The sequence below is a fragment of the Giraffa tippelskirchi genome, chromosome X, assembly GCF_054371585.1.
Source record: "Giraffa tippelskirchi isolate mGirTip1 chromosome X, T2T-mGirTip1v1.2.pri, whole genome shotgun sequence".
Classification (NCBI taxonomy): Eukaryota; Metazoa; Chordata; class Mammalia; order Artiodactyla; family Giraffidae; genus Giraffa; species Giraffa tippelskirchi.
The window spans coordinates 146,845,517-146,871,065 of record NC_137289.1 but is presented as its reverse complement, the minus strand read 5'-3'; the positions used below and the strand labels follow the sequence as shown (position 1 = coordinate 146,871,065).

The 25,549-nt window shown below is 47.0% G+C and overlaps 1 protein-coding gene across 6 annotated transcripts in view; it reads left to right on the top strand.

Annotated features, from left to right (window-relative positions):
- The window catches only part of CLCN4 (Cl-/H+ antiporter 4), a 71,201-nt gene that overhangs the window by 38,129 nt on the left and 7,523 nt on the right, over positions 1–25,549 (top strand). For 2 of the 6 annotated variants that reach the window (XM_081566138.1, XM_081566137.1), the window contains exons 5-12: positions 666–853; positions 3,631–3,753; positions 9,149–9,355; positions 9,457–9,537; positions 10,625–11,170; positions 12,596–12,782; positions 13,681–14,079; positions 20,791–21,007. In XM_081566138.1, coding sequence (XP_081422264.1) covers positions 666–853; positions 3,631–3,753; positions 9,149–9,355; positions 9,457–9,537; positions 10,625–11,170; positions 12,596–12,782; positions 13,681–14,079; positions 20,791–21,007 — 1,948 coding nt within the window. Of the gene's footprint in view, positions 1–665; positions 854–3,630; positions 3,754–9,148; positions 9,356–9,456; positions 9,538–10,624; positions 11,171–12,595; positions 12,783–13,680; positions 14,080–20,790; positions 21,012–25,549 lie in introns of all 6 variants that reach the window. The other 4 variants (XM_081566140.1, XM_081566139.1, XM_081566142.1 and 1 more) reach the window with 2 other exon arrangements.

The window sequence follows — 25,549 nt, the reverse complement described above, 5'->3', positions numbered from 1 at the left end:
GTATTCTCTGCCTTCGCAAAGGACTGGAATGGATTACTCTAGTAAGATGGCCTTCTGTGACCCAGTGTACACTCTATTTTATCCCACTTCTATTGGCCTTTAGAGTAGTTATTTACTTAAATCGCTCCTCAGTCCTTCAACCAAAATGTAAAAATTCAGAAGATTCTAATAAGTGACATTTTTCAACTTGGGTTCCATTTGGATATAAAACTTGATTGAAATGATAAGGCTGTCATAGTTGATTTCTCTCCATTTTGTCTGAATTGTCTTTTCTGGAGAGAGAAGTTTGTGATTCCAGCATTCTGCCCCGGAAGTCGCTGAGGGGGTTCCATCTTTTACTGGGTGTTGGTACCCTAGTTCTAAAACTTAGCAGGGCTGGGTTCTGAAAGCCCCAGGGGGTTGCAGTGAGCTCTGCCCTGCGGGTCTCTCCCTCCTGTGTGATTGAAGCCCCCCGAGGACTGTATATCGTTGGCCTTTGTGTCTTAGTGGGCTGGGTGCCACCTTTGCCACACCATGAGCCCTGCCACATGCTCAGGTGACCTCAAGACTGATGAAAGAAGCTTCTGGGGCATGCGGCAGCCCGGGGCACAGGCATCTCTGCCTGCCCTCCATGCTGCCCCGGCCTAGCCGGCTTCTATCTCAGTGGCTCTTGCTGCTTCTTCCAGGCACTCTGGCTGGGGTCATCGATCTTGCTGTCGACTGGATGACCGACCTGAAAGAGGGCATCTGCCTGTCCGCCTTCTGGTATAGCCATGAGCAGTGCTGCTGGACTTCCAATGAGACCACGTTTGAGGACAGGGACAAGTGTCCCCTGTGGCAGAAGTGGTCGGAGCTGCTGGTGAATCAGTCGGAGGTGAGTGCGTGGGTGTGTCCCGTCTGGGAGCCCCCTGGCTGGTGTTGGGGAATGTCCATGCACTCACCTTCTGCTCTGACCTTCATCTGTGGCTAATATGAGTGCCACGTCCCACTTGGCTTTTTTTCTAGCTCTAGGGTTCAAACTTCAATTGGAAAGTCCTTCCCCACTATTTCATGTATGTAGTTTTTAAAACCTGGTATTTGGTTTTATTTTTCTTACCAAGAGCGGTCTTTTGATCATGCTAAAGAAATAGGGTTGGTTTTTATTACTTCTAACTGAGGAGAAAAGATATTGTTTTAGAAAAATGGCTTTAGTGAATGTAATTCATATTCCAGAGGGTATTCTATGTGTATACATTAGTCTGTGTAATTAATATTAATATGAATTAATGAATTAATATTCATTAAGGTGAATATTCTAATTTTTAGAATATTCACACATTTGTGCCACCATCACCCTGATCTAATTTTAGAACATTTTTATCACCCCCAAAGAAACCTTGTGCCTGTCAGCAGTCACCCCCCATTTCCCCCCAAATCTGCCAGCCCTGGGCAACCACTAATCTGCTTTCTATCTCTGCAGATTTGCCTATTCTGGACATTTCTTATAAATGGAATATACAGTCCATGGACATTTGTGTCTGGCTTTATTCACTTAGCATGATGTTTTCCAAGTTCCTTTGTGTCATACCATCAATTGGAACTTCATCCCTTTTCATGGCCAAATAACATGCCGTTGTCTGCGTACAGCGCATGTCATTTCTCCACTCAATAGCTAAGGAACATGCGTTGCTCCCACTTTTGTGCTTTTATGAATGACTTTGCTTTAAAAGCTTATCTCCAGGTTTTTGTGTGGACATAGTTTTTCATTGCTTTGGGGTCCATACCTAGAGGGGAATTCCTGGGTCACATGGCAACCCTATATTTAACCTTTTGAGGAGCTGCCAGTCTTCCAAAGTGGCTGCACCTTTTTACGTTCCAGCAGCAGTGTATGTGGGTTCCAGCTTTCCCACATCCTCACTGACCCCAGTTGTTACCTGGTTTGGATCATAGCCCTCCTAGCAGATGAGAAGTGCTGTCTCCCTGTGGAGACAGTTATCATCTTCCAGTGCATCTTAGGAACACATCAGAGAGGATGTTTGTGGGCCTTCTGCAACAGGAATATCCCAGCCTAGGGGCTGTAGCGGTGAAGCACAGACCAGGCGCTTGCCTTCATGGTACTCTGACTTTCAGATCAGCACAAATCTTTGTCCAGGAAAAGGGTTAATTTCTAACTGAGTTCAGTGGTTACTACAATGACTAAGGGTCATCAGCAGATCAGAAACCCAGGTGATAGGGAGCTAGGTTGCCAGGATTCACATTAGGTTACTGTGAGGACCATTCAACATAGAACTGTTCTTGGAAGATACATATTCTCCGCCTCGCTCCCCCATTCTCCTTTGTCTGATTGATTTACCTCTGCTGAAGACTTCTGGAATGCACTTTGCCATTTTGCTCAACCTTTCTCAGTGGAGTTGAAAATGAATTCTGTCAAATCTCAGAAGTTGATGGGCTCTTGAAATCTCACACATCCTCAGTGCTCTCCATCACTTCCAAAAATAGATTCTCGCTTGGATGGATGGAGGTAGGCAGGCTGAATTGGCTGGCTGCCATGTTTGGTTTCTTCTCTCCCACTTTGGGGGGAATTATGGCCGTCCAGCTTCTCAACCATCTCCAAGATTTATACTTGGATTCAAAGAATTACTGTTAGCCAGGGTGAGATGTTATTTTTAGTCTCAGAAAAGTCCATTTTTCTCCGGGTGAAATGTATTCCTGATTTCTCACCACATCAGGTGTGAATATCTCTGATTGTTAAGGCTAGAGCTATCTTCTGGAGCATGTTTTTGTGTTTTATAGGTACAGGTGTGGCCGTGTCAGTGGCCTGGCTTATAAGCACCCTGGCTTTTCCTGCTCATCGTATAAGAGATCCAGATGGTGGCAAGAAGCTGAGGCCTAGAGAATCGTAGTCTCTGCACAGCACACCAGGTCCTCAGCCTCAAAGACCCCAGACTGTGTTGTTAGTTCAGAAGGTGTTCCCCACACATCAGATTATTTGGAATATTGGAGCAGGGCCTGAGACTGCATTTCCAGTCCACGCCAGGTGATGCTGCCAGTCCAGGGGCCACATCTGAGTAGCAGTATTCTAAAATGCAGTTCCCCGTGGACGAGACAGGAGTTTAGGGGAGAATGGATACATGTATATGTATGGCTGAGTCCCTTCTCTGCCCACCCGAAACTGTCACAACGTTGTTAATAGGCTTTACCCCAATACAAAATAAAAAGTTTAAAAAATGCAGTTCACACACTTCCTCTTTGGTTTTAATCGCAGCATGGGTTTGGCCTTCACCAAAGCAAAGAGGCTGATCCACTGCAGACGAGACCAAACAAACCTTCCGGGGGCTCGAAGGCAGAATTTTCTGTTACATGCCTTTTATTAACTCGAGTGCACAGAGCATTTCAAACCAAGCCTCATTCACAGTTTCCAGGACTGCTGAGGTGTCACCTGGTGGAAGATGTGTGTACACAGCTCCCGGAAAAGCAGCTGGTGCTGTGTCTGTGTGAACTGCTGTAGCAATAGCAACAGCTGATAAAACTAACCTGCCTCTTTGTTGACACAGGACCAGGCGAGAAACTGCCCAGTCGGTTCAGAGAGTCCTCTCTTGTTCTAGAGGGGTATGTGTGTTGCTTGGGTCTGCAATGGCTCACGTGTCTTTTCTTGTTCTGTGTCTTGTCTAGGGTGCCAGTGCTTACATTCTGAATTACCTAATGTATATCCTGTGGGCATTGCTGTTTGCATTTCTGGCCGTCTCCCTGGTACGAGTATTTGCGCCATATGCCTGTGGCTCTGGTATACCCGAGGTGAGTGTGGGCTGGCTTTTTGTGCCAACTATTAGAAGAGTAAGCACTTACATGGCACTTAGGTGCTAAGCATGGTTCCCAGCATTGGACATCTGTTCACTCATTCGTTCTCATAGAGAGCCTGAGAGGTTGGTACTGTTATTCTTCATTTGATGGTTGGGGAAAGTGAAGTACAGAGAGGTTAAGTAACTTGCCCAAGGTCAGTAAGCTGGTCAGCTGGGAGTCGAATCCAGCTGTCTGGCTTCAGGATTTGTGTTCTGTTTATACTCAGATGCTTCAATTCTTGTCTTTGCAGACCAGGCAGAAGTCTTAAAGCCCGTGGAATCAGAGTTCATTAACCACACACGCAGACATGGTCCTATAGTAACCCTTAAGTACGTTTAGGGCTTCCTAGGTGGTGCAGTGGTGAAGGATCTGCCTGCCAATGCAGGAGACTCAGGTCCGATCCCTGGGTCTGGAAGATCCCCTGGAGGAGGGCATGGCAACCCACTCCAGTATTCTTGCCTGGAGAATCCCAAGGGCAGAGTCCACGGGGTCACAAAGAGTCAGACGCAACTGAGCAACTGAGCATGCACGTATGCAAGTACGTCGATGATAAGATGTGAAAAAGGACAACAGTGGAAGTTTGATGTTCAGAAAGTTGATTGATTAAACTCCCTTGCCACATTTTTGCTCTGCTTGTGAGAGGATAATAGCAGTCTTTAAAAAGTAAATTCCATGTGCACTACATGCGCTGTGAATGCACCCGTGTGAGTTTAGAGTTCTTATAAATATTTTTCAGCTCTTTCTGGTAACCAGAGCATGAGGAAAGTGACCTCATCGATCAGGAAGAATGCCCAGAACCAAACTTCAAACCACGGAGGATCTGCTCCGTTTGAAAAACCATAATTGAGCCAATTCCCGAAAAGCCCAGACAGTGCAGCTTTGAGCCAGAAATCATTTTAAAAGTTCTTACATGATCACTCTGATCACTGCTGTTGCATTCTCCTTCAAGGCAGTGCTTCACCAGCTCCCATAGACAGTGGAGATGCTGAGTTTATAGAGATGTGAGCGGTCATGGCAGCGGACCCACACTCTTTGGCAGCACTGCCAACAGCACCACTGGTCCGGGCGGTTCACGGGAAGGGTTGGGGTAATTAAAGGATTGTTAAAAGGAAAGCTCAGCATTGTCTTGTTCCAGGAAAAGATGTTTTAAGAAGGCGATTTCATGCTGAATTTTGGATAGTTTATATTAACACGTTGCTGGAGGAACCTAATGAATAAGCTGCAGTACCATCATATTTCCTCCGTACAGCCAGTGCTGCTGTAATGCACTATGCGTGCGCGCTCAGTTGTGTCTGACTCTTTGTGACCCCATGAACTGTAGCCCGCCAGGCTTGCCTGTCCATGGAATGCTCCAGACAAGAATACTGGAGTGGGTTTGCCTTTTCCTTCTCCAGGGGATCTTCCCCATCCAGGGATTGAACTGGTGTCTCCACTGAGCCACCTGGGAAGTTCCTAATGTACCATATGCATGCCAAGTCATAGGGCGATGCAAAACTGCATCACCAAAACCACAGAGCTTGTTGGGAAGATGGAGTTAGGGGCACAGTGCCCAGAAACCTCATTGGTGGCACATAAAAAAGATGGGAACCACATAGAACCAGTAGCACAGTTTGACACATGTTAAATAGTTAAGGAATGTATGAATACTGCCCTAGTGCGCGTGCAAGCTGGGAGTTGTCCGAGACGTGTGCTTGTGTGTTGGCTCAGTTTGGCAGCTGCAGTTTTCCGCCTTGTGTTTCTCTCAGAGGAAATCGTGCAGAAACAGACACGAAATCGGCATGATGCTCAAGTTCTGCCCCAACACATGAATCACATTGGAACAAATTTGTGTTTTCCAAACAAGTGTCTGGGCAGAACTGACTGCGTTTTATTGGATATTGAGACAAAGAGAACAGATGATTGTTGGCATCTAAGTTTTTGATCCCAGTGCCCAGCAACAGGCACTTTTGGATTCAAGCTGCCTGTCAAAATAAGGAGATGGGTAGTGGGGAATTGGTGGTAAATTGAAGGCAGCAATAAAAGGTGTTGCGAGGGGGGGATACCATCTTTCTCTTCCAAGAACCAAAGATGCATGGCCCAGCTCATAGACAGGGAACTCTGTCTGGAAGGGGGTCTGGTGGACCTGGTGCTCATCCACAGATGGCGTCTTCATTTATGACGCCAAAATGAGTCAAATACCAAGTTCAGCGTTGTTTCCTGTGTGGCAAAGTGCAAGGAACACATTGATGTGAATCAAGATCAAAAAAGTGATATCAAGTGGAAAAAGTAAGTTAGAGAAAAATATGTGAAGTGTGGTTCCATTTTTGTAGAGTCTCTAAAACAGCCCAAATGAAACAAGCATACTGTTTAGTCATACCCAGATGTGCTAAAGCTATCAGTAAAGGCAAGGGAATGATTGGAAGAGTCCACTGATAAAGCAAACACAGGGTGTTCACAGGTTCCTGCTCTTCTGTCCTAAACTTGGGAGTGGGTACATGATAGTAGGTACATGAATATGCTTTCAGCTGTATATAATATGTAACAGATTCATGTCTCTATTTATAAAAGAGTTCACAGTAATCTTTTCAAGTGTCAGGAACCCAATGGAGATTTTATAATTGAAGTTTAGTTATTATGACTCAGTAGTAGCAGATTTTCATTGTTATAGTAGAGCTGGAAATTCCTAACACTTACCCCAGTTCTTGGAGCAGAGTAAAAACTGAATGCAAAGAAGTCATTCATGGGTACAAATAACATCCTTCCAGTCAAAAGCCAACTAACCACACAAATCAGCTCCACTCAGTTTGAGATACCGGGCCGATCTTCATTTCGGCAAAGACACTAAATGAGCTTTTTAGAAAATATACTTCCTATCGTAGGAGGTGATCTGGGGTGCAGTGGTCCAGTGGTTAAGAATCCACCTTGCAATGCAGCAGGTGCAGGTCCCGATCCCTGGGTCGGGAAGATCTCCTGGAGGAGGAAATGGCAACTCACTCCAGTATTCTTGCCTGGAGAATCCCATGGACAGAGGAGCCTGGCGGGCTACAGTCTGTGGAGTCCCAGAGTCAGACACGACTGAGCAACTAAGCACAGCACACAGCACAGAGGTTTTAAAGTTACCATCATCAAGTCACAAATGTGCTGCAATACATCGCCTTGAAGCCCTGCTTGATTCAGTCTCTATTAATTCAAATTAAAGCCGAGTGATTAGATTCTGGCATCTACTGGGAACGAATTTGCCTTCTTTAATCCCTAATTTGTTCATGACAATTTTATTCAGTCGTTTTCAAGAATTATGAAATACCTCTCACATTGTTCGGTTCACCACATGTCATGGCTGGCAATGGCTCGGGTAATTTAGATGCTTGTAATTTTCTAAATGGTATCATGCTCTTCAAGTGTACCCTTGGGTCCAAATCCACATTAACTAACTGACAAAAAATTATAGATAATTTTATTCTAGGCAATACAAAAGGGCAGGATTGTGGCAGGCATAATAAAACATCCCTTAAATAAAGGGATCTGGGCTTCCCAGGGCACAGGTTCAAATAGGCCCACTACCACTAGTTAAAGACCAGTTTAACCACTGCTACTGTGTGTGCCTTTAGTTAAAGGCTAGTTTGTCTGATTAGAGAGCTGGAAGACCTCTCTTGTGTTTTCTAGGAAGGAGCTTGGTGAGTTCTTTCAAACAGATGCCCACATGCTTGCTCACTGTTGGTCTTTCTCTTTGAATTAAGAAAAACAGATCTCTGTCAGTAATTCCTTATATGAAATGGTCTGTTCAAACCCATGTAAAATTTCCAGTATTAGCATTACAGGTGATGAAAAGCCAAAGAGTGTTTCAGGACTGCCCTTAAATAGTGAGAAATTAGGAATACTTGTATTGCTCTTCTCAGGATGGGAACAGTGCTTCTCTACCTGGACTGCCTTTTAGAATCACCTGTGGAGTCTGTAAACCCCCTGTGCCCATGATACACCTCAGATCAATTACATCAGATTTCTGGGTGAGGGGATTAACTAGTCCTCCTTGGTTTCTAATTCCCCAGAGGATGCCGTTGAGCACCAAGCTCGAGAAGGACTGGGATAGCTATTCGAGAAGCTGATTTCTTGGCAGAGCAATGCCCACTAGGAGGCACTTTGATGTTATATAAACGTCCTGATGGTGACAAGAGCTGAGATTGTCCCATTATGCGTTATACAATGGGAAAATGGATACTGACCACGAATTTCATTGGCTGGCTCACTCTGTGTCTAATGAATCTCTGATTATAGGCTTGTGAATTGCTAGCTAGGCAGTAAACATTCACTTCATTTTAGCCAATTGTGGGAGAAGTTGAAGATAAAATGTTATTTATTCGTTGGTGACTCTTCTATATCCAGTGCATATGTGTATGTTCAGTCATGTCTGACTCTTTGTGACTCCATGGACTGTAGCCCGGCAGGCTCCTCTGTCCATGGGATTTTTCAGGCAAGAGTACTGGAGTGGGGTGCCATTTCCTCCTCCAGGGGATCTTCCCGACCCAGGGATCGAACGCACATCTCCTAAATTGCAGGCAGGTTCTTTACCACTAGTGCCACCTGGGAAGCCCAGGCTTTGTGAGTCAAGAGGCAAAATTGAGGAACTATTCTCACTAACAGCTAAGTCGTGTTCGACTCTGCAATCCCATGGACTGTAGCGCCAGGCTTTCCTGTCCTTCACTGTCTCCCAGAGTTTACTCAAATTCATGTCCATTGAATCAGTGATGTCATCTAACCATCACATCCTCTGCTACCCTCTTCTTTTACCTTGTTTACATATTACATTTAAAAAGATTAAAAGCTTAGGTTTTAAAGATCTTAGCTTGTGGATCATACAAAAATAGGCTGTGGTCTGGATTTGGCCCACCAGCCATAGTTTGCCAACCCCTATCTAAAGTTCCATTGATATTTTGTTGTATTTGCTTTGCAACAAAGCTAGCCAGATGTCTCTTTATCTTGGCCATCTTTCAGTAGTCAAAAATTAACAGTTAAAAGCAATAGATACACATATCTTTTCAATACAACAGAGGGTAACCTGCATAGGATAAAATGCCATACATAAAATTAGACTGGTAATTACTTACTCATTCCTTGAATGATCTCATTACTCTTGGAATTATTAAGATTTACTATGCAGTGAATTGTCTCGTGGGTTCCATTAATGTATAAAAGTAGGCATTAATATAAATTCTAATATAAAATTATAGCTAAATTACCAACAAAAGCAGCCTCTGTTACATACAATTTAGTGAATCTCAGCTTGAAAGACGCTTCTCGGGGGAGGTAGGTATTATTTTCCTGGCAGAGGCACTGAGGCGGCTCACTCCCCCACCTTCTCCGTCCTATGTTTCAGATAAAGACCATCTTGAGTGGCTTCATCATCAGGGGCTACTTGGGCAAGTGGACCCTGCTGATCAAGACTGTCACGCTGGTGCTGGTGGTGTCCTCCGGCCTGAGCCTGGGTAAGGAAGGGCCGCTGGTGCACGTGGCCTGTTGCTGCGGCAACTTCTTCAGCAGCCTTTTCTCCAAGTACAGCAAGAATGAGGGCAAAAGACGTGAGGTGAGCATGCGCAGGGTGAAGCCCTGCCCTCTCCGGGCTTACCTGCACCTGCTGATTTTCCTGAAAGACCTGGAACTGACGGGGAGCTCTTTGCCTCACAGGTGCTGTCAGCCGCGGCCGCTGCCGGGGTCTCCGTGGCCTTTGGTGCTCCGATTGGGGGTGTGCTTTTCAGTCTGGAAGAGGTGAGCATGGGCCCCATGGTTCTGAGCACCGAGGAACACATTGCAGGGAGGAACACATGGGGGGTCAGCAAGGCAGGAGGCTTTCTTCTTCAACCCTCTTGAGGACTGGATCCAAAGGAAGACTGAGAAATTCCTGCAACTCATGAAGGAGCCACAGTGTTCTCCATGAAATACCTTTATTTTTTTAAGTCTTGTTTTAAAAATTGCCAGTGTGATTTTGAGTTGGGGGTGTGTGATGATTTGCAGTCTCCTGTCTCTTCTATAAACAACGTAATGAATAAACAATTTTTATTTTTTTGCCACCGGAATGGATCTAGTCCAGTGCTCAGCCTACGTTGTATGTCAAGAACCAGGTAGTAAATACTTGAGGCTTTGCGTGTCTCAGCGCCTGGTCCCAACCACTGAGCTTGGCCCTTGTAGCTTGGTGGGTGCAGCAGGCCAGATGCACGTATGCCACCTGGCTGTCTTCCAAAAAGACCTTCCTTGTGAATGCTGCAGTTTGAATTTTCTATCATTGTCACAAGATATTGTCCTCCTTTTGAATATTTCACATCTCAAAATATTCTTTTCTCCCCGAAAACTGTAGCTGATTTACAATGTTGTGTTAATGTCTGCTGTATAGCACCATGATTCAGTTACACATATATAGATTCTTTTTTCCCCTGAACCATTTAAAAGTGTAAAAACCATTCTTAACTCATGCACCCTCCAGATACATGTGCTGAGCCAGGAGTTTCAACCCAGGATCTGTTGTCTGGAGAATCAAATCAGAGGTTGATTTTCTTTTAGGAGGCTCTCTCTGCCATAAAAAGAATTATGATACAGTGTTCTCATTTCTCTTAAAAAATAGCTCAAATGCACCTTAAATGGTATCTGTTCCAATTTTAGACAGAGTCCTTTAAAATATCTTTGTTCGTGTGTTTGGGCCTTATTTACACCACTGATTGAGGAAGTAAGTTCCTCCCATCTTTGATTTGAGTGTGACTTTCATGGCAAATGCCGGTAGGGGGCTGCTGATCAGTGGGTCTGGGGCCCTGGGGCAGCTCTTTTGTCTACCAATCTCTTACTTTTCACTCGTTGGTCGCAGGTCAGCTACTACTTTCCCTTAAAGACCCTGTGGCGGTCCTTTTTTGCGGCCCTGGTGGCAGCCTTCACGCTGCGATCCATCAATCCATTCGGGAACAGCCGCCTTGTCCTCTTCTACGTGGAGTATCACACGCCCTGGTACATGGCTGAGCTCTTCCCCTTCATCCTGCTTGGGGTCTTCGGGGGCTTGTGGGGGACCCTCTTCATCCGCTGCAACATCGCCTGGTGCCGGAGGCGTAAGACCACCAAGCTGGGGAAGTACCCAGTGTTGGAGGTCATCGCGGTGACTGCCATCACCGCCATCGTTGCCTACCCCAACCCCTACACACGCCGCAGCACCAGTGAGCTCATTTCCGAGCTCTTCAATGATTGCGGGGCCCTAGAATCCTCCCAGCTGTGTGACTACATCAACGACCCCAACATGACGCGGCCCGTGGATGACATCCCCGACCGCCCAGCCGGGGTTGGGGTTTACACGGCCATCTGGCAGCTGGCCCTGGCGCTGATCTTCAAGATCATCATTACCATATTCACCTTTGGCATGAAGGTCAGTGAAGGGGAGGGAAGGTGCCAGGGGTGGGGGGCAACCCTGTCCTTCTGGAGATGGGACCCCAGAATCCGATCATGCCAGGAGAAAGGGGGAGCTGAGCTTTGCTGAATGGTCTCAGGTGCCGGACACTTGACATTCTTTTAACCAACAAAAAACAATGCTTTTGATAAACAGTAAGCCTGTGGAGTAGAGATTTTTAACCCCATTTTACGAGTGAAGAAGCTAAGGCTCAGAGTATATCATTCATACAGAGATGTGTACAGCTTGGTGAATATTCACAAGATACACTTGTGTGACCAGCACATCAGACCAGGAGCAGAACACTGGGAACCTTCCAGAACCCAACTGTGTTCCACCACAGTTGTTTTTGTGGTATTTCTCTGAATTGTTTCTTTTTTAAAAAATCTTGGAAAGCTGTATACTTGGATGCAGTGGATAAACAAACCTGAATTTTTGCCTTGAGAACAAGGAAGGATGGAGGTTATTAAACAGGTGACTGTCTGTGATGCAGAGGGATTTATTTTCATTCTGGTGCCTGCTGGGAGAAGTCTGCTTTGAAGTCACAGGGGATTAGATGAAGGGAGGTGGGGATAAGAGATGTTCAAGGAATAATTTCCTCAGGAATGTCACACACTCTTGAAATTACACCAGAGGATCCAAACTTAACTTGAGTTTGGTTAAAGACCCACTTCCATCCTCAGATTCATGACAATCGGCCAGGAAGGGGTTGTGGTTCATAAATGCAGCTGCCAGTCACAATTGGCAGCCACGTGCAATCTCTGTGAACATAGTCAAGTCTGTTCTTTACTATGTGTCTGATGACTAGAGAGATGAACATGTATTCTCACACAGCAAAATACAAAACACGCTATTACTGAGGCCTTTCGGTTTATATAGTCTCTCTGACAGGTGTTTTGCTGCTGTATATTCAAGAGGGCAGTAAGACCGTGACAAGGTTTTTGGAAGAAGCAAGGCAGGTCCACTGATGTTTTTAGCTTCTTTATTTGACCTGTGAACAGTTGAAGGCCTTGCTTTTCCATTGTCATGCTGTGGCATGACATTTAATTTTAAAAGCTGATCTGAATGATGGGCAAGGGGGGAGAGAGTGGTGAGAATCTCAAGTGACAGATGCGCACTTTGAATGTTATTTGCAGTGGGGCTTATCATCCTTTAATCCGCAGCAGGCAAACCAGGCTAGCTTTTGAAGGCGAGGAAATGAAAGTGTAAAATTGCATTCTCTCCAAGTCACAGTAGATCACTGGTCCACGGTTTCCCAGTTGACCCATATTTTGAAGCGTTGCCTCGCCTTTGAAGATGGAAGGAAGATACCAGCTTGTCGAGGGAGGCTGAGTTTCCTGGGGGGTGTGGCGGCGGGAATGGGGACCCCTTCCCTCATGCATGTTTCTCCTGTGCTCCCTGCAGATCCCATCTGGCCTCTTCATCCCCAGCATGGCTGTAGGGGCCATGGCAGGCAGGATGGTGGGAATCGGTGTGGAGCAGCTGGCTTACCATCACCACGACTGGATCATCTTCAGGAACTGGTGCAGGCCCGGTGCAGACTGTGTCACCCCAGGGCTCTATGCCATGGTGGGGGCTGCAGCTTGCCTAGGTACTGTGTGTGTGTGTGTGAGTGAGTGAGAGAGAGAGAGAGAGAGAGAGATGTGAGTAGCCCAGGGCTTTTCTCTGCTCAGTCATCCAGGGACCCAGGCTGATGGGATCTCTGCCATCTTGCCACTGTACCATCTAAAATAGTGGGTAGGCAGCAGGGGCGCTGCTCAACATCCTAGGATCTATAGGACAGCCCTCCCCCACCCCCACCCCAGTGAAGGAAGAATGACCCGGCTCCAACTGTTGCTCATTGCAAGGTCGGGAGTTAGTTTGGATTCTTCCTTTGACTACCAAGGGACACAAGGGTGAGTCCATCTCCTGTCTGTTGTTTGTCATCATTTAACCACTCAGCTGTGCTTGACTCTTTGGGACCCCATGGACTCCTGCCAGGCTCCTCTGTCCATGATATTTTCCAGGCAAGAATACTGGAGTGGGTTGCCCTTTTCTCCTCCAGGCTATCTTCCTGACTGAGGGATTGAACCCACGTCCCCTGCATTGGCAGATGGTTTCTCTACCACTGAGCCACTTGGGACGTGGCTGTCTATAGCCCTTAAAAATCTATACCATTTCCAGCTTGAGGGGTTCGGAAAAAGAGCCACACGTGCTGAGATGGAAACCTGCAGAGCCCATATAGGATCCACTCACCAAAATGCAGAGGATGTGGTCCTGGGTGAATAGACAGCTCGCTGTCACTCACAGGAGAAGAGACCCAGACAGATGTGACTTATGGTGCTCATGCGAGGCTGTGTTTACTGAGGTCCAAGCATGGGTACCGTGTAGGACCATCCCTGTAGAACAAGGGCCAGGAGGACGAAGCTGACTTGTCGGTCTCCACAGTTTGTGTCCTCTTGCAGGTGTGGGGTGGAGTCCTGCGATGCCCTTCCTCTCTTGTGTTGCAGGTGGCGTTACCAGGATGACGGTGTCGTTGGTAGTCATCATGTTCGAATTGACGGGAGGCCTCGAGTACATCGTGCCCCTGATGGCAGCAGCCGTGACCAGCAAGTGGGTGGCCGATGCCTTTGGGAAGGAAGGCATCTACGAGGCCCACATCCACTTGAACGGGTACCCATTCCTCGATGTGAAGGACGAGTTCACCCACCGCACACTGGCCACTGATGTCATGCGGCCGCGGCGGGGGGAACCGCCCCTGTCCGTGCTCACCCAGGACAGCATGACTGTCGAGGACGTGGAGACCCTCATCAAGGAGACTGACTACAACGGCTTCCCCGTGGTCGTCTCCAGGGACTCAGAGCGCCTCATCGGCTTTGCCCAGAGGAGAGAGCTGATTCTTGCCATAAGTGAGTAAAGCAGGGAGTCTCCAGGGACAAATGTGCCCCCAAATTCTCCAAAAGGTTGGAGAGGGTGAGTGAGGGTCAGAGGGCTTCAGGCCAAGCTGAAGGCTTGTTCGTTTCACCTGGGGATCTGGCCAGACTGCAGGAGGTCTGGGGTGGTACCTGCCTGCTAAGTCGCTTCAGTCGTGTCCAACTCTTTGCGACCCCGTGAACTGTAGCTTTCCAGGTTCCTCTGTCCATGGGATTCTCCAGGCCAGAATACTGGAGTGGGTAGCCTTTCTCTTCTCCAGGGGATTTTCCCAACCCAGGGATCAAACCCACGTCTCTTACATCTCCTGCATTGGCAGGTGGGTTCTTGACCACTAGTGCCACCTGAGACCCTGCATTTCTCCCAAGCTGCCTCTTTTTTTCAATCAAACTTTTAATGAAAAGATCATAAAATAACAATATTTCGTCACTGTACATTAAGAGTGCACGCTCTGAATGGAGCGATCAGTGAGCAGCTTTACTGTGACACTTGGGGCTGTGCGCCTGCAGCTCTGACCTGAATTTATTCAGACTCTTGAGGGAGGCCAGTGGGGTAGGGTGGCTGCCAGCAGCAGTGGCCAGCAAGGAGTGCGATCACAGCATGCCCCTTCCTGGGAAGGGCACCTAGCAGGATTCACTCCCTCATCCAGCTCCCATTTAGTGAAGCAGCGAAACCCCATCCCCCCTCCCTGGTGAGGTTTTTGTGAATGGGCCGGTGCCCATGGACTTCCGGGGGGCTCGCCAACTTAGATGCTGAGTTCTTTGCCTCAGAAACCTCCCTCGGCACTGCTCAAGCCCTTCAGGTCACTTCATGACTTCACGTCTGGTTCCAGCAGGTCAAATCATGTGGGTTCCACGTGGGTCAAGTCAGTTCTGTGGGATGGTTTTCCTCCTCACAGGCTAACTGGGCGAGCTGTGCCAAGGGGCAGGCTATTCGATTGGGAGAAGAGAGAGGAAATGGTGCCCAGCTGTTATGTCCCAGAGACGGGTGGCTCAAGCCTGGGGTCCCCTGTCGACCTATGGATGGGCACCTTGAAGGGGGGTCAGGAGGCAGAAGGATTACAAATACAGGCCTGGGTGTGAGTCTGTGAAGGCCCTGGCAGGGAGGAGCGCTCCCCTCATCCCGGCGGTGGTCCTGCCAGACCTCCTGATGCAGCCGGGGCAGGGAGCCAGAGAACGCATCCTTGGTATGTGGTCAACACGAATGCCCTCCCGCTCAGCATGCCCCTCTGTCTCGCAGTATGCTGGGGGCCCATGGCCTAGCTCCCATGTGCCCTTGATAACTGAACTTCCAGGACGTTTGTGAAGTTTGCCTCAGGGACTTTTCCAGGTATGATGGCAGAGCGCCTCACCGGGAACACACCTTTGCTTGTCCCTGCCCTTTGTTAACTATTTCTCAGGCTCTCCATTTGAATTTCTAGAACCTTTTCATGATGTTAAATAGCTTTTAAAATATTTTTAAAGTATCTTCATCAAAGGCTTTATAAAAATAAGTTTAAGCAGGCTATAGTGTCTAATTTTAGCATGATGCTGAAACATATTTACCTCTTGCCAAAGCAACGATTGATTTTATGTTTTAGACACACAAGCACATTTGCTTTCTCTTTATTATAGGTCCTGTCACTTAGTAGGTAGATGCCTTTAGACGTGACTATAGCCTTAGAAATAGTGAAATTTACAAAAAGTTGTATAGTGGGTTCGGTTTGTTTTAAATTAATGTAATCAGCAGCCTTTAAAAAAAATTTATTCAATCCCTAAAATCTTTTAAGCAAAGGTTGAAATTTAAAAACTCAAGTAATAAATGTCACAGAATCCACTACCTATTGTGTAGCTGCAGGCACACCTGCTAAGAGACAGCTTACTAATTTTGCTGAAACCCATTACTGTAATCAAGTGGGAAGCAGTAATTGTCATCAACCAGGTCGAGAAGAAATTTCAGCTTGCCAACTGAGTGCTCTCCTAGAAGCTATGTTGGAAGTATTTGGAGAGGCAACACGCAGTATAAATAGTACCTATATGCTTTCCATGAGACGGAAAATAGTATGAAAGCTGCTATTTATATGGTTTCTGGGAAGGTAAGGTGTCTTTGGGTGTGAGCAGTCAGAAAAGCTGTTTTCCTTCCAGAAGAGTCCAGTACCTTGGTGGAGTGTTGGTGGAACGAAATGCCCTTTTGTGGATATAGAAATAGGACCTGAGCATTGAGCTAGTATGGGCTTCCCAGGTAGCTCAGTGATAAAGAATCTTCCTGCCGGTGCAGGAGATGAGGGTTCAATCCCTGGGTTGGGAAGATCCCCTGGAAGAGGATATGGTAACCCACTCCAGTATTCTTGCCTGGAGAATCCCCCTGGACTGAGGAGCCTGGTGGCCTACAGTCCACGGGGTCTCAGAGAGTCTGACTTCACTGAGCTTGAGCACAATTGAGCTAGTAACGATCCCAAGCCAGTTTCCCTTCCAGGGAACTCAGGAGCAGAGATTTTAGATAGATCCAAGATAAGAAAAAACTGGTGCATGTGTGCTAAGTCACTTTAGTTGTGTCCGATTCTTTGTGACCCCATGGACTGTAGCCTGCCAGGCTCCTCTGTCCGTGGTGTTCTGCAGGCATGAATACTGGAGTGAGCGCCATGCCCTTCTCCAGGGGATCTTTCCGTCCCAGGGATCAAACCCAAGTCTCTTATGCCTCTTCATTGACAGGTGGGTTCTTTATCACTGAGGCACCAAGGAAGCCCAGTAGATGAGGCAAAGAGCAATTTTTTTTCTTATCTGTGATGTTTAAAATGTATATTAGTTGCTCCTATGAAGCTGGGAGTGTTGTATTTCCAGTCTGTCTCTGGTATGCCAAACCATAGCTGCTGTCTTGGTTGGAGAGCAGCTAGTACACGTGGCCCCCTTCACCATCACATACGGGGCAGTATATGGCCCTGTGCAGGGTCCTGGGACGTGGGACTTTACTTCTTGGCACTCTTTGCAACGATGAGGCTCTTGCTGCATTCAGCAGGCTCAGGCTCTTCTAGTCTTGAATTCTGCAATTAAGTGAGGACAGACCCAGAGAGGACTCCATGGGAAGCCACAGAGATGATTAAAGGGATGGAAAGTTAGAGTCACAGGCCAGAGTTAAGGGAACTCACTTTTTTTTTTTTTTTTTGCCTGGTGGATGATTTGATGATGATTCTCGAGCGTATGGAAGAGGCTTGCTTACAAGGGCTCTCTGTTCAGAACTGAGCACCAAGAAACATGTCTGATTTGTTAGGTGAGCTCTTTGTCCCTGAAGAGATTTCTTCCTGGGAGCGCTGTTAATGATGGGAGAGGCCATGGGGAACAGTGGTGTCATCTGCTTCTTTCTGCTGGGGATGAAAACATACGTGCAGAGGGACTTCTCCATGCCTTATAAGCTATATGCATGCTAAGTCCTTCAGTTCTGTCCAACTCTTTGCGACCCCATGGACTATTGCCTGCCAGGCTCCTCTGTCCTTGGGATTCTCCAGGCAAGAATACTGGAGTGGGTTGTCATTTCCTTCTCCAGGGGATCTTCTGACCCAGGGATCGAACCAGTGTCTCTTATGTCTCCTGCATTGAGGTGACAGGTTTTTGTTTTTTTTTTTGTTTTGTTTTACTACTGATGCAACCTGGGGAGCCCTTATAAGCTATACCTTGTTACAAAATAATCTACTTTTTCTTCTAAATAGTTTTTCTTTCTTTTTTTTTTTTAACCACAACACCTTTGTACTGACCACCACTATAGTTGCTTCTAGTTTTCCATTTTAACCTTTCTTGTTAGTTATGTGTGTTTTATGGAAGCTTTTATTTTTTTAACCTTCAATATCTGGTATCTGCCTAAGCTTTTTTAAAATTAAGATTGTTTTAAATTTTGATTTTTTATTGAAGTAGAGTTGATTTACCATCTTGTGTTACTTTCTCCTATACAGCAAGGTGATTCAGTTATACATATACATTCATTCTTTTTCATATTCTTTTCCATTATAGTTTATCATAGGATATTGAATATAGTTCTCTGTGCTCTACAGTAGGACCTCGTTTATCTGTGGAAGCATTTTTAATGAACAGGATGATAGAGTATTACCTCCCTAAAAATATGATTAGAGTTTCTCAACCATTGACATTGGGGCTGGATAATTCTTTGTTGAGAGGTGCTTATCTTTGCGCTGTAGTATTATCCTTGCTCTCTACCCTCGAGGTACCAGTAGCAATTCCATCCCCCCAGCTTTGAGACCCTAGAATGTCTCCAGATATTGCCAGATGTCCCCTGAGGGTGGAGGCAGAATTACTCCCATTTGAGAACCATTGCTCTGAAGCCATTGTAGTAACTTACTTGTTGAGTTGCTAAGTCATGTCCAACTCTGCAACCCCATGGACTGTAGCACACCAGGCTCCTCTGTCCTCCACTATTTCCTGGAGTTTACTCACATTCATGTCCATTGAGTCAGTGATGCTATCTAACCATCTCAGTCTTTTAAAATTTCTTGGCCTGTGACAGTTTGTGAAATTCACTTCATCAACACTTCCTTGTTACCCTCCATGAACCTGGCATGATGATCATACTGCTGCTAGCAAGTGCCTTTTTGTTGACCGCAGCTGGTGCTTTTTTGTTCAGCAGCAGAGAGCTCAAGGCGTTCCTTCTAATGCCTCCTTTGTGAGATAGACTGTGTTGTGTATGGGAGGCAGAGCCAAGGGCACTGATGGTCAGTAGACCTACTCACTCATTCACTCACTTTGAATGATTGACGCCAGCATGCATTTGGCAAATATCTGTTTTGTGTCTGCTGTATTCCAGGCATTGTCCAGGCATTGGGAACACAGCACTGAGCAAGAAATCACAGAGCTCGATGCTGTTAGAATCAGGGCTTCTAACTCAATTAGTATATTCAGAGGCAATAGAAGCTTGTTATTTGTTTCAACAAGTGGATCCACAGTTGGCTAAGTTGTATTTGGTTTTAGGAGGGGTTCAAAAAATCCATGTGATCAGTTCCTGATTGGGGTTTGTGGCTTGATCCAAACCTGATGTTCAACTGGACTATTGAAATAGGTGAAATTCCTGTTATGTGGGACTTTGAGAAAATCAATCTGTCTATGAAAATGAGTGGGCTTGCCCGGTGGCTTAGATGATAAAGAATCTACCTGCAATGCGGGAAATCCAGGTTTGATCCATGGGTCAGGAAGATTCCCTGGAGAAGGAAATGACAACCCACTCCAGTATTCTGGCCTGGGAAGTCCCATGGACAGAGGAGCCTGGGGGGCTGCATTCCATGGGGTCGCAAAGAGTTGGACACGACTGAGCGACTAATGCTTTCACTTTCATGAAAATGAGTAGTAACTGTGTGTGTTGACTGTTGCTTCTCACCCTAGTGTTTTAGGATAGAACTGTCTTGATTTAGGAGAGAAATGTACAGTGTGTATTGTGTGGCATCTACATCTGCAAACACGTTGTGCACCAGTGTCCTCTGGTATTTGGGGTTGAATCCTACTCCATTTGATGTAACTCGATTGAATCTGATGCACATACTGTGCAAGCATTTGCCCAGCAGGCCCTCTGTTCCCCTTTTAAACAGAGACCCCTTTTCAAACTCAGTCTGACCCCGAATGCTGCCAGTTTTCCATTAGAGTACTCTGTGGCAGTAAATGGCTTTAGAGCCAGCAGTTAGAATTTTTATTTTTCAAAGAACAATATAGGTGAATAGTCGTCTTTGAAAAAGCAAAAAAAGTGTATTATAGAAACCAGGATCCATTTTAAGGCAAGCCTTGCTGTACCTCTTCCCTAACCTTTTCCCATGAACCAAAAGAAAGATTAAAATTCCAACAGAAGGAAAATCGCCTTGGAGAAATATCTGGAGACCGATGGATTTATTTCATGTGTGACTTAAAATAGCCTGGGTTTCTAGTACCACATAAAGCTGTATTTCTAATGAGTTCCTGTTACCCTACTTTTTCTGCAGCTTTTTTTCACATGGGCCTGTCTACAGATAGAAATAGGCTAATTGTTACCATAACAGTTTTACTATCTTTCTTTGAGAAATCCACAAAATGGCCCATTTTTTTTAAGAGACAATCCAAAGGATTGGCGGTGGGGGAGGAGTGGGGAATGCATCTTTTCTAGGGCTATTTTTTTGGTCCCAAGGCTTATATTTGGAATTAGGCTGTATTTCTGGGCTGTAAGCCTGGGATGGTCTTCTTGGTTTCTTGTTCCTTTCAGGATTTATAAATGCCATTCGGACTAATTATAAGTTAGTTTGTGAAAACACAACAAAACAATGTATTAAGGTCATTGGGCAGCTCATTAGGTTTTTTTTTTCATGTCAGAGTTCACCCCCTGATGAGGTGTGTTAGGAAAGCAGGGGTGCCCTGGCGTCCAGGCAAAGGCAGTGCATTCCCAGGAAGGAGCCATCCTGCTCAGGCCCATCATGCAAGTCTTTGCGTTGGATGATCAGGTCACACACAGCAGGGGAGTCTTGCACAGCATTAGCTTAAGAGAAAGAGATGCCAATTCCACTGCTTGTCGGCTCAAGCCCCTCATTAGGAGTGTACAGTTTGCCCTCTGCTCCCCTTCTCTGTGGGATTCGAGGTTGTTGGGATGGGGGAGTCATGTATAGCTGTGGGTGGGGTGGGTTGGGCTGGGATGGGGAGAGGGATTCCACATGGAAGTCTTGTGCAGCTGATCATCCTGCTGGCCCATTCCAGAGAATGCCAGACAGAGGCAGGAGGGCATCGTAAGCGACTCGGTAATGTACTTCACCGAGGAGCCCCCGGAGCTGCCAGCCAACAGCCCACAGCCCCTGAAGCTGCGGCGTGTCCTGAACCTCAGCCCTTTCACGGTCACTGACCACACCCCGATGGAGACGGTGGTGGACATCTTCCGGAAGCTGGGGCTCCGCCAGTGCCTGGTGACCCGGAGCGGGTGAGTGGCCGGACCCTGGGGGGAGCAAGATGAAGAGCCCATGGGGGGCTGATGGGGACTGGGGACCAGTCCTCCAAAGAGATGTCAGTAGGCTGTGGCGAGTGCAGGAGGAGATGCCAGCAGGCTTGGAGGCAGGCTTCCAAGTGGGGCTGCTGTCTCTGCCCTGAAGCTGAAGTTTGAGTCTGAAGGGGAGGAACCCGTGGGGAGGGGCTGGGGCTCCCTACCCCAGCCCCCACAGTGGTCCAGGTTCCTGGAAAAGATTCACCCTGTTCTGCTAAAACGAGCAAGGAAAATCTCAGGGCTGATGAGAAAAATAGCTTGAGGCGCACGATGCTCCAACAGTCCATCAGTGACACACTAAGAAAGAGAGATGGGGATCGCATAAAACTGCCACACATTTTTCACACATTCAGTGATTGAGAAGAAGAATATCAGTCCCTTCACCTTGAGAAAGCTGTGCAGTTGGCTTGTGGAAACAGGCATGGCGAGGGCTGCAGCTGGGTTTTCTGATGCCACTGGGTGCTCCATTCTGGACTTTTCTCATCGACAAATCACCATACACAAACGTGAGGTGCACATTGTGCTCAAGTTCCCTAATGGCGCCAGCCTGTTGAAAATGACTTGACATTTTCAGGTGTGATCGCAGTGCCGTGAGCTTTGGTAGCTTGTGGCTCAGTCTCCACCACAGCAGTATTGCTTTTGCACCATGTTATCAGGAAGCAGAAAACCAGTGCTGTAGAGATCAAAGGTTCATGATGGTGTGACAGGTGCAGTGCCTTGTGGGCCATGCCTTGGGCTCAGGGGCTCTCCCTAAATGCCAGGGGCCTCAGAAGCTTGGGTGGAGGAAGGGATTGGTTTGGTTCGTGTAGCTTGGAACCTGGGATCCTCTGCCTAGTTGATTGCTTTATGGGCTGGGGTTGGGAGGTAGGGTATGGGTATGGAGACATTGGTACCTGAAATAACAGTTTGGGCCTTTATAGAATCCTGAGGCTTAACTGTCTGACCCAGTTTCCAGGGCTGCCTCGCTCCTGGTTAACCCAGCAGTTCTCAAGCAGGGTGATTGGCCCTGTGGAGATTTGCAGGTGTCATAAGTGGAGGGGGCAGATGCTACTACTGGTATCCAGTGGGTAGAGGCCAGGGATGCTGTTTAACACGCTCCAGTTCACAGCACAGCCCTCATCAAAGCAAAGACTCGTCCGGCCCAAGTGATACTCCTGTTCCAGCTGAGCGCCCCTGGGCTGTCTGCCCGGGGTAGCCACAGAGCACACCTCACTTGGGCTTCCCAGGTGGTCAGGGGTAAAGAATCTGCCTGCAACACAGGAGACGCAGGCAGATGCAGGTTCAGTCCCTGGTTTGGGAAGATCCCCTGGAGGCGGACATGGCAACACACTCCAGTATCTTGCCTGGAGAATCCCCATGGACAGAGGAGCCTCTGTCAGCAGGCTACAGTCCATGGGGTTGCAAAGAGTCGGGCACGACTGAGCGACTGAACACGCAGCAGGCAGCCCTCACTTGCAGAGATTTCTTCCTGCCGCCTTGCTCATGGCGGGCAGCACGGGTCTCTGCAAGGGGCTGAATTTGCACTTGACCCAGAGAACTCCTAGCCAGCAGAATGAGTGTCGTCCTTAGCTCTCACTGCAGCTGGTGGGTGTCTTGTGCTTGAGGAGCAGTCAATAATGAACAGATGAATAGGAATTTGAGGCTAGAGGTCATTTTTCCTGGTGGATTTTGTTTTTTGTTTTTTGGTCCAGCTGTGAAGCTTGCAGAATCTTAGTTCCTAGATCAGGGATTGTACCTGGGCCCCCTGCAGTGGAAGCTCAGAGTCTTAACCACTGGACTGCCTGGGACTTCCCCTACTGGTGGTTTTTAAAGGCACTCAGTGGTTCTCAAACTTGAGTGGGCATCAGAATCTGAGAGGAGTAAACCTTCAGGTTAAACTCCGAGTGCCAGGCCCTCCTGCAGTTACTGATCTTTCTGATCTGGGAGTGGCCCCGAGGACTGTACTTGTAACCAGCTCCCAGGGGCTACCACTGGTCAAGGTCCACACTTTATAAACGACTGAAGCCCACTGATGTGCTTGAATTTCCAGTGCTCAACAGAAATACCACCACGATCACCCGTGTCGTCTCAAGTGTATAGCAGTTTCTCTTTCCCTTTAAAATAATAATCCCATGTCAGTTATCATTGGAATTTTCAGTTCTGGCAGGAAATTCTGCCCTTGACGCCCGCTCACACCTCACGGAGCCCCATGAGGTTTTCCTGTGAAGATCTGGGTGCCGAAATTGGCTCCGAATGTTCTGTGAGAACACAAAATCGCTCTCACTCTCTCTCGCTGTACATATTTTAAACAAACACAGATGCTGATACGTTAGCGCTGGCAGGAGATCCTTGTTTGCGGGGCCTTTCATCTCCTCGGGCTTTGAGCCAGGGCAGGCCCGGCTCAAGCCAGCTCGTGTTTTTGATCTGTTCCATCACCATGTACCGTCCCAGCTCTTGGCCGAGCCCCACAGCTCGTACCCTTGACTAGTGTAGTCTGAAGGACTTCTCAGGGCCTGGGCTCTACGGTGGTCACGAAACCAGACCAGGAGCCAGAGAAGTCTTTGTCCTCATAAAGTTGAAGTCTTGGAAGCGTCCAGTGGCCAAGAGTGAATTTGGGATTTTCCCCATAGAGGATCTAGAAAGAAAAAGGGAGCAGAGGAGATGCTAGGTGGGCCTTGAGGTCCTGACCAGGGTGGTCTTCTCACAAGAGCCCCGCTGCTCTAATCTGAATTATGTTCATGGTCATAGATGGACTGTTTATCATTCCACAGATTCACTTGAACTGCTCCCCAAAGAGGCTGGACGTTGAAACACTTGATTAGATCAAGTAGGACATTTCATACCACTTACAAACCCCCTTGGATTGAACGCTGCCTCCTTCTGGGAGGTTGCTCATCTTTCTTCTTTTTTGATATTTGAATGGCATCACTGACTCGATGGACATGAGTTTGAGCAAAGTCTGGGGGTTGGTGATGGATAGGGAAGCCTGGCGTGCTGCAGTCCATGGAGTCGCAAAGAGTCGGACCTGACTGAGCGACTGAACCGGACTGAACTGAATTACTTTCACAGGCCAGGGCACAATTTATGCCTGAACCCAAGGCAGCTCCTGAATCCGTATTACCCTAAAACCATTACAACTAGCTTGACTTTCAGACATTATAGTTACCAAGCTTTAAGACAGGGCTGTCAGGACTGCAGATACCTAGTGTTTTGATACTGTGTTAAGGATGGACAGAAGGAAACAAAACCCAGGCTTTATAGATATGGGAAGGGTGCCTGTGTGTGTTACAGTTAAGTTCTTGTCACTTTGCAGATGCTACCAAGTCTTTTTTTTGAAAGCAGTATTGGTTTCCTCAGCATCTTACTGAGCTTCTATGTGAGGGAGAACTGGAGGAGGCTCAAAAATTGTTACAAAAAGAAAATCAAAGAGCTTGTCATCCACCAAGGAACATGGATATCATCCAGTTTGAGTTATGTTCTCCAAGTGTTCTGGAGGGTAGTGTCCTGAGCCAGGCTTTCAAATACAAATGTCCAAAAGTACCGAAGAGACTTTTAAGCTGAACAGCTGTCTGCTGATTGGTGGCCACCAGCCTCAGAACTCTTCCCACCTCAGATGAAAAGGTTCTTCCTCCTTTCACGTGCTGCTACTTCTCTGATGGTTGCACCTTTCTTAGTGGTGTATTATAGGCATAAGCTGCTTGCCTTCTAACTATTCATCTTTTATTTTAAAGGGAGTTGAAGGGCTGTTACGGACTAAATTTTGTGCCCCCAGTCCCCAAATTCATACACTGAAGCTCCAGCCTCCAATATGGCTGTCTTTGGAGACAGTGTCTTTAAGGAAGTGTGTGTATACATGCTGAGTCACTCAGTCGTGTCTGACTCTTTGTGACCTCATGGACTGTAGCCCACCAGGCTCCTCTGTCCGTGGCATTTCCCAGGTAAGAATACAGGAGTGGGTTGCTATTTCCTCCTCCAGGGGCTCTTCCCGACACAGGGATTGAACCTGTATCTCAGGCATTGGCAGGTGGATTCTTTACCACTGAGCCACCGGGGAAGCCCATGTTAAGGAGGGAGTTAAGGTTAAATGAGGTCATAAAAGTCCCATCACTAATCAGATGGGACTTATGTCCTTAGAAGGAGAGGAGACACTGGCAATGCCTGCATAGAGAAACAGGCCATGTGAGGACACAGCAAAAAGGTGGCCGTCTACACACCCAGGAGAAACCAAACTGGCCAGCACCTTGACCTTGGCCTTCCCAGCCTCCAGAACCAGGAGAACATACATTTCTGTTGTTAAGTCACCTAGTCTGTGGTACTTTCTTATGGCAGCACAAGCTGACTCCATCAGAACTCAGACTCACCTTGGCAGATTTAGGATAATAGCATCTTGTTTTATGGGGCATCTTCGATTTTACTGTATTTTTATAAATTTTAGAAATGTGTTTTAGTCACTGATCTATAAAAATGGTTAAAGTCAAGTAGCTCCAAATAGCTGGAAGAAAG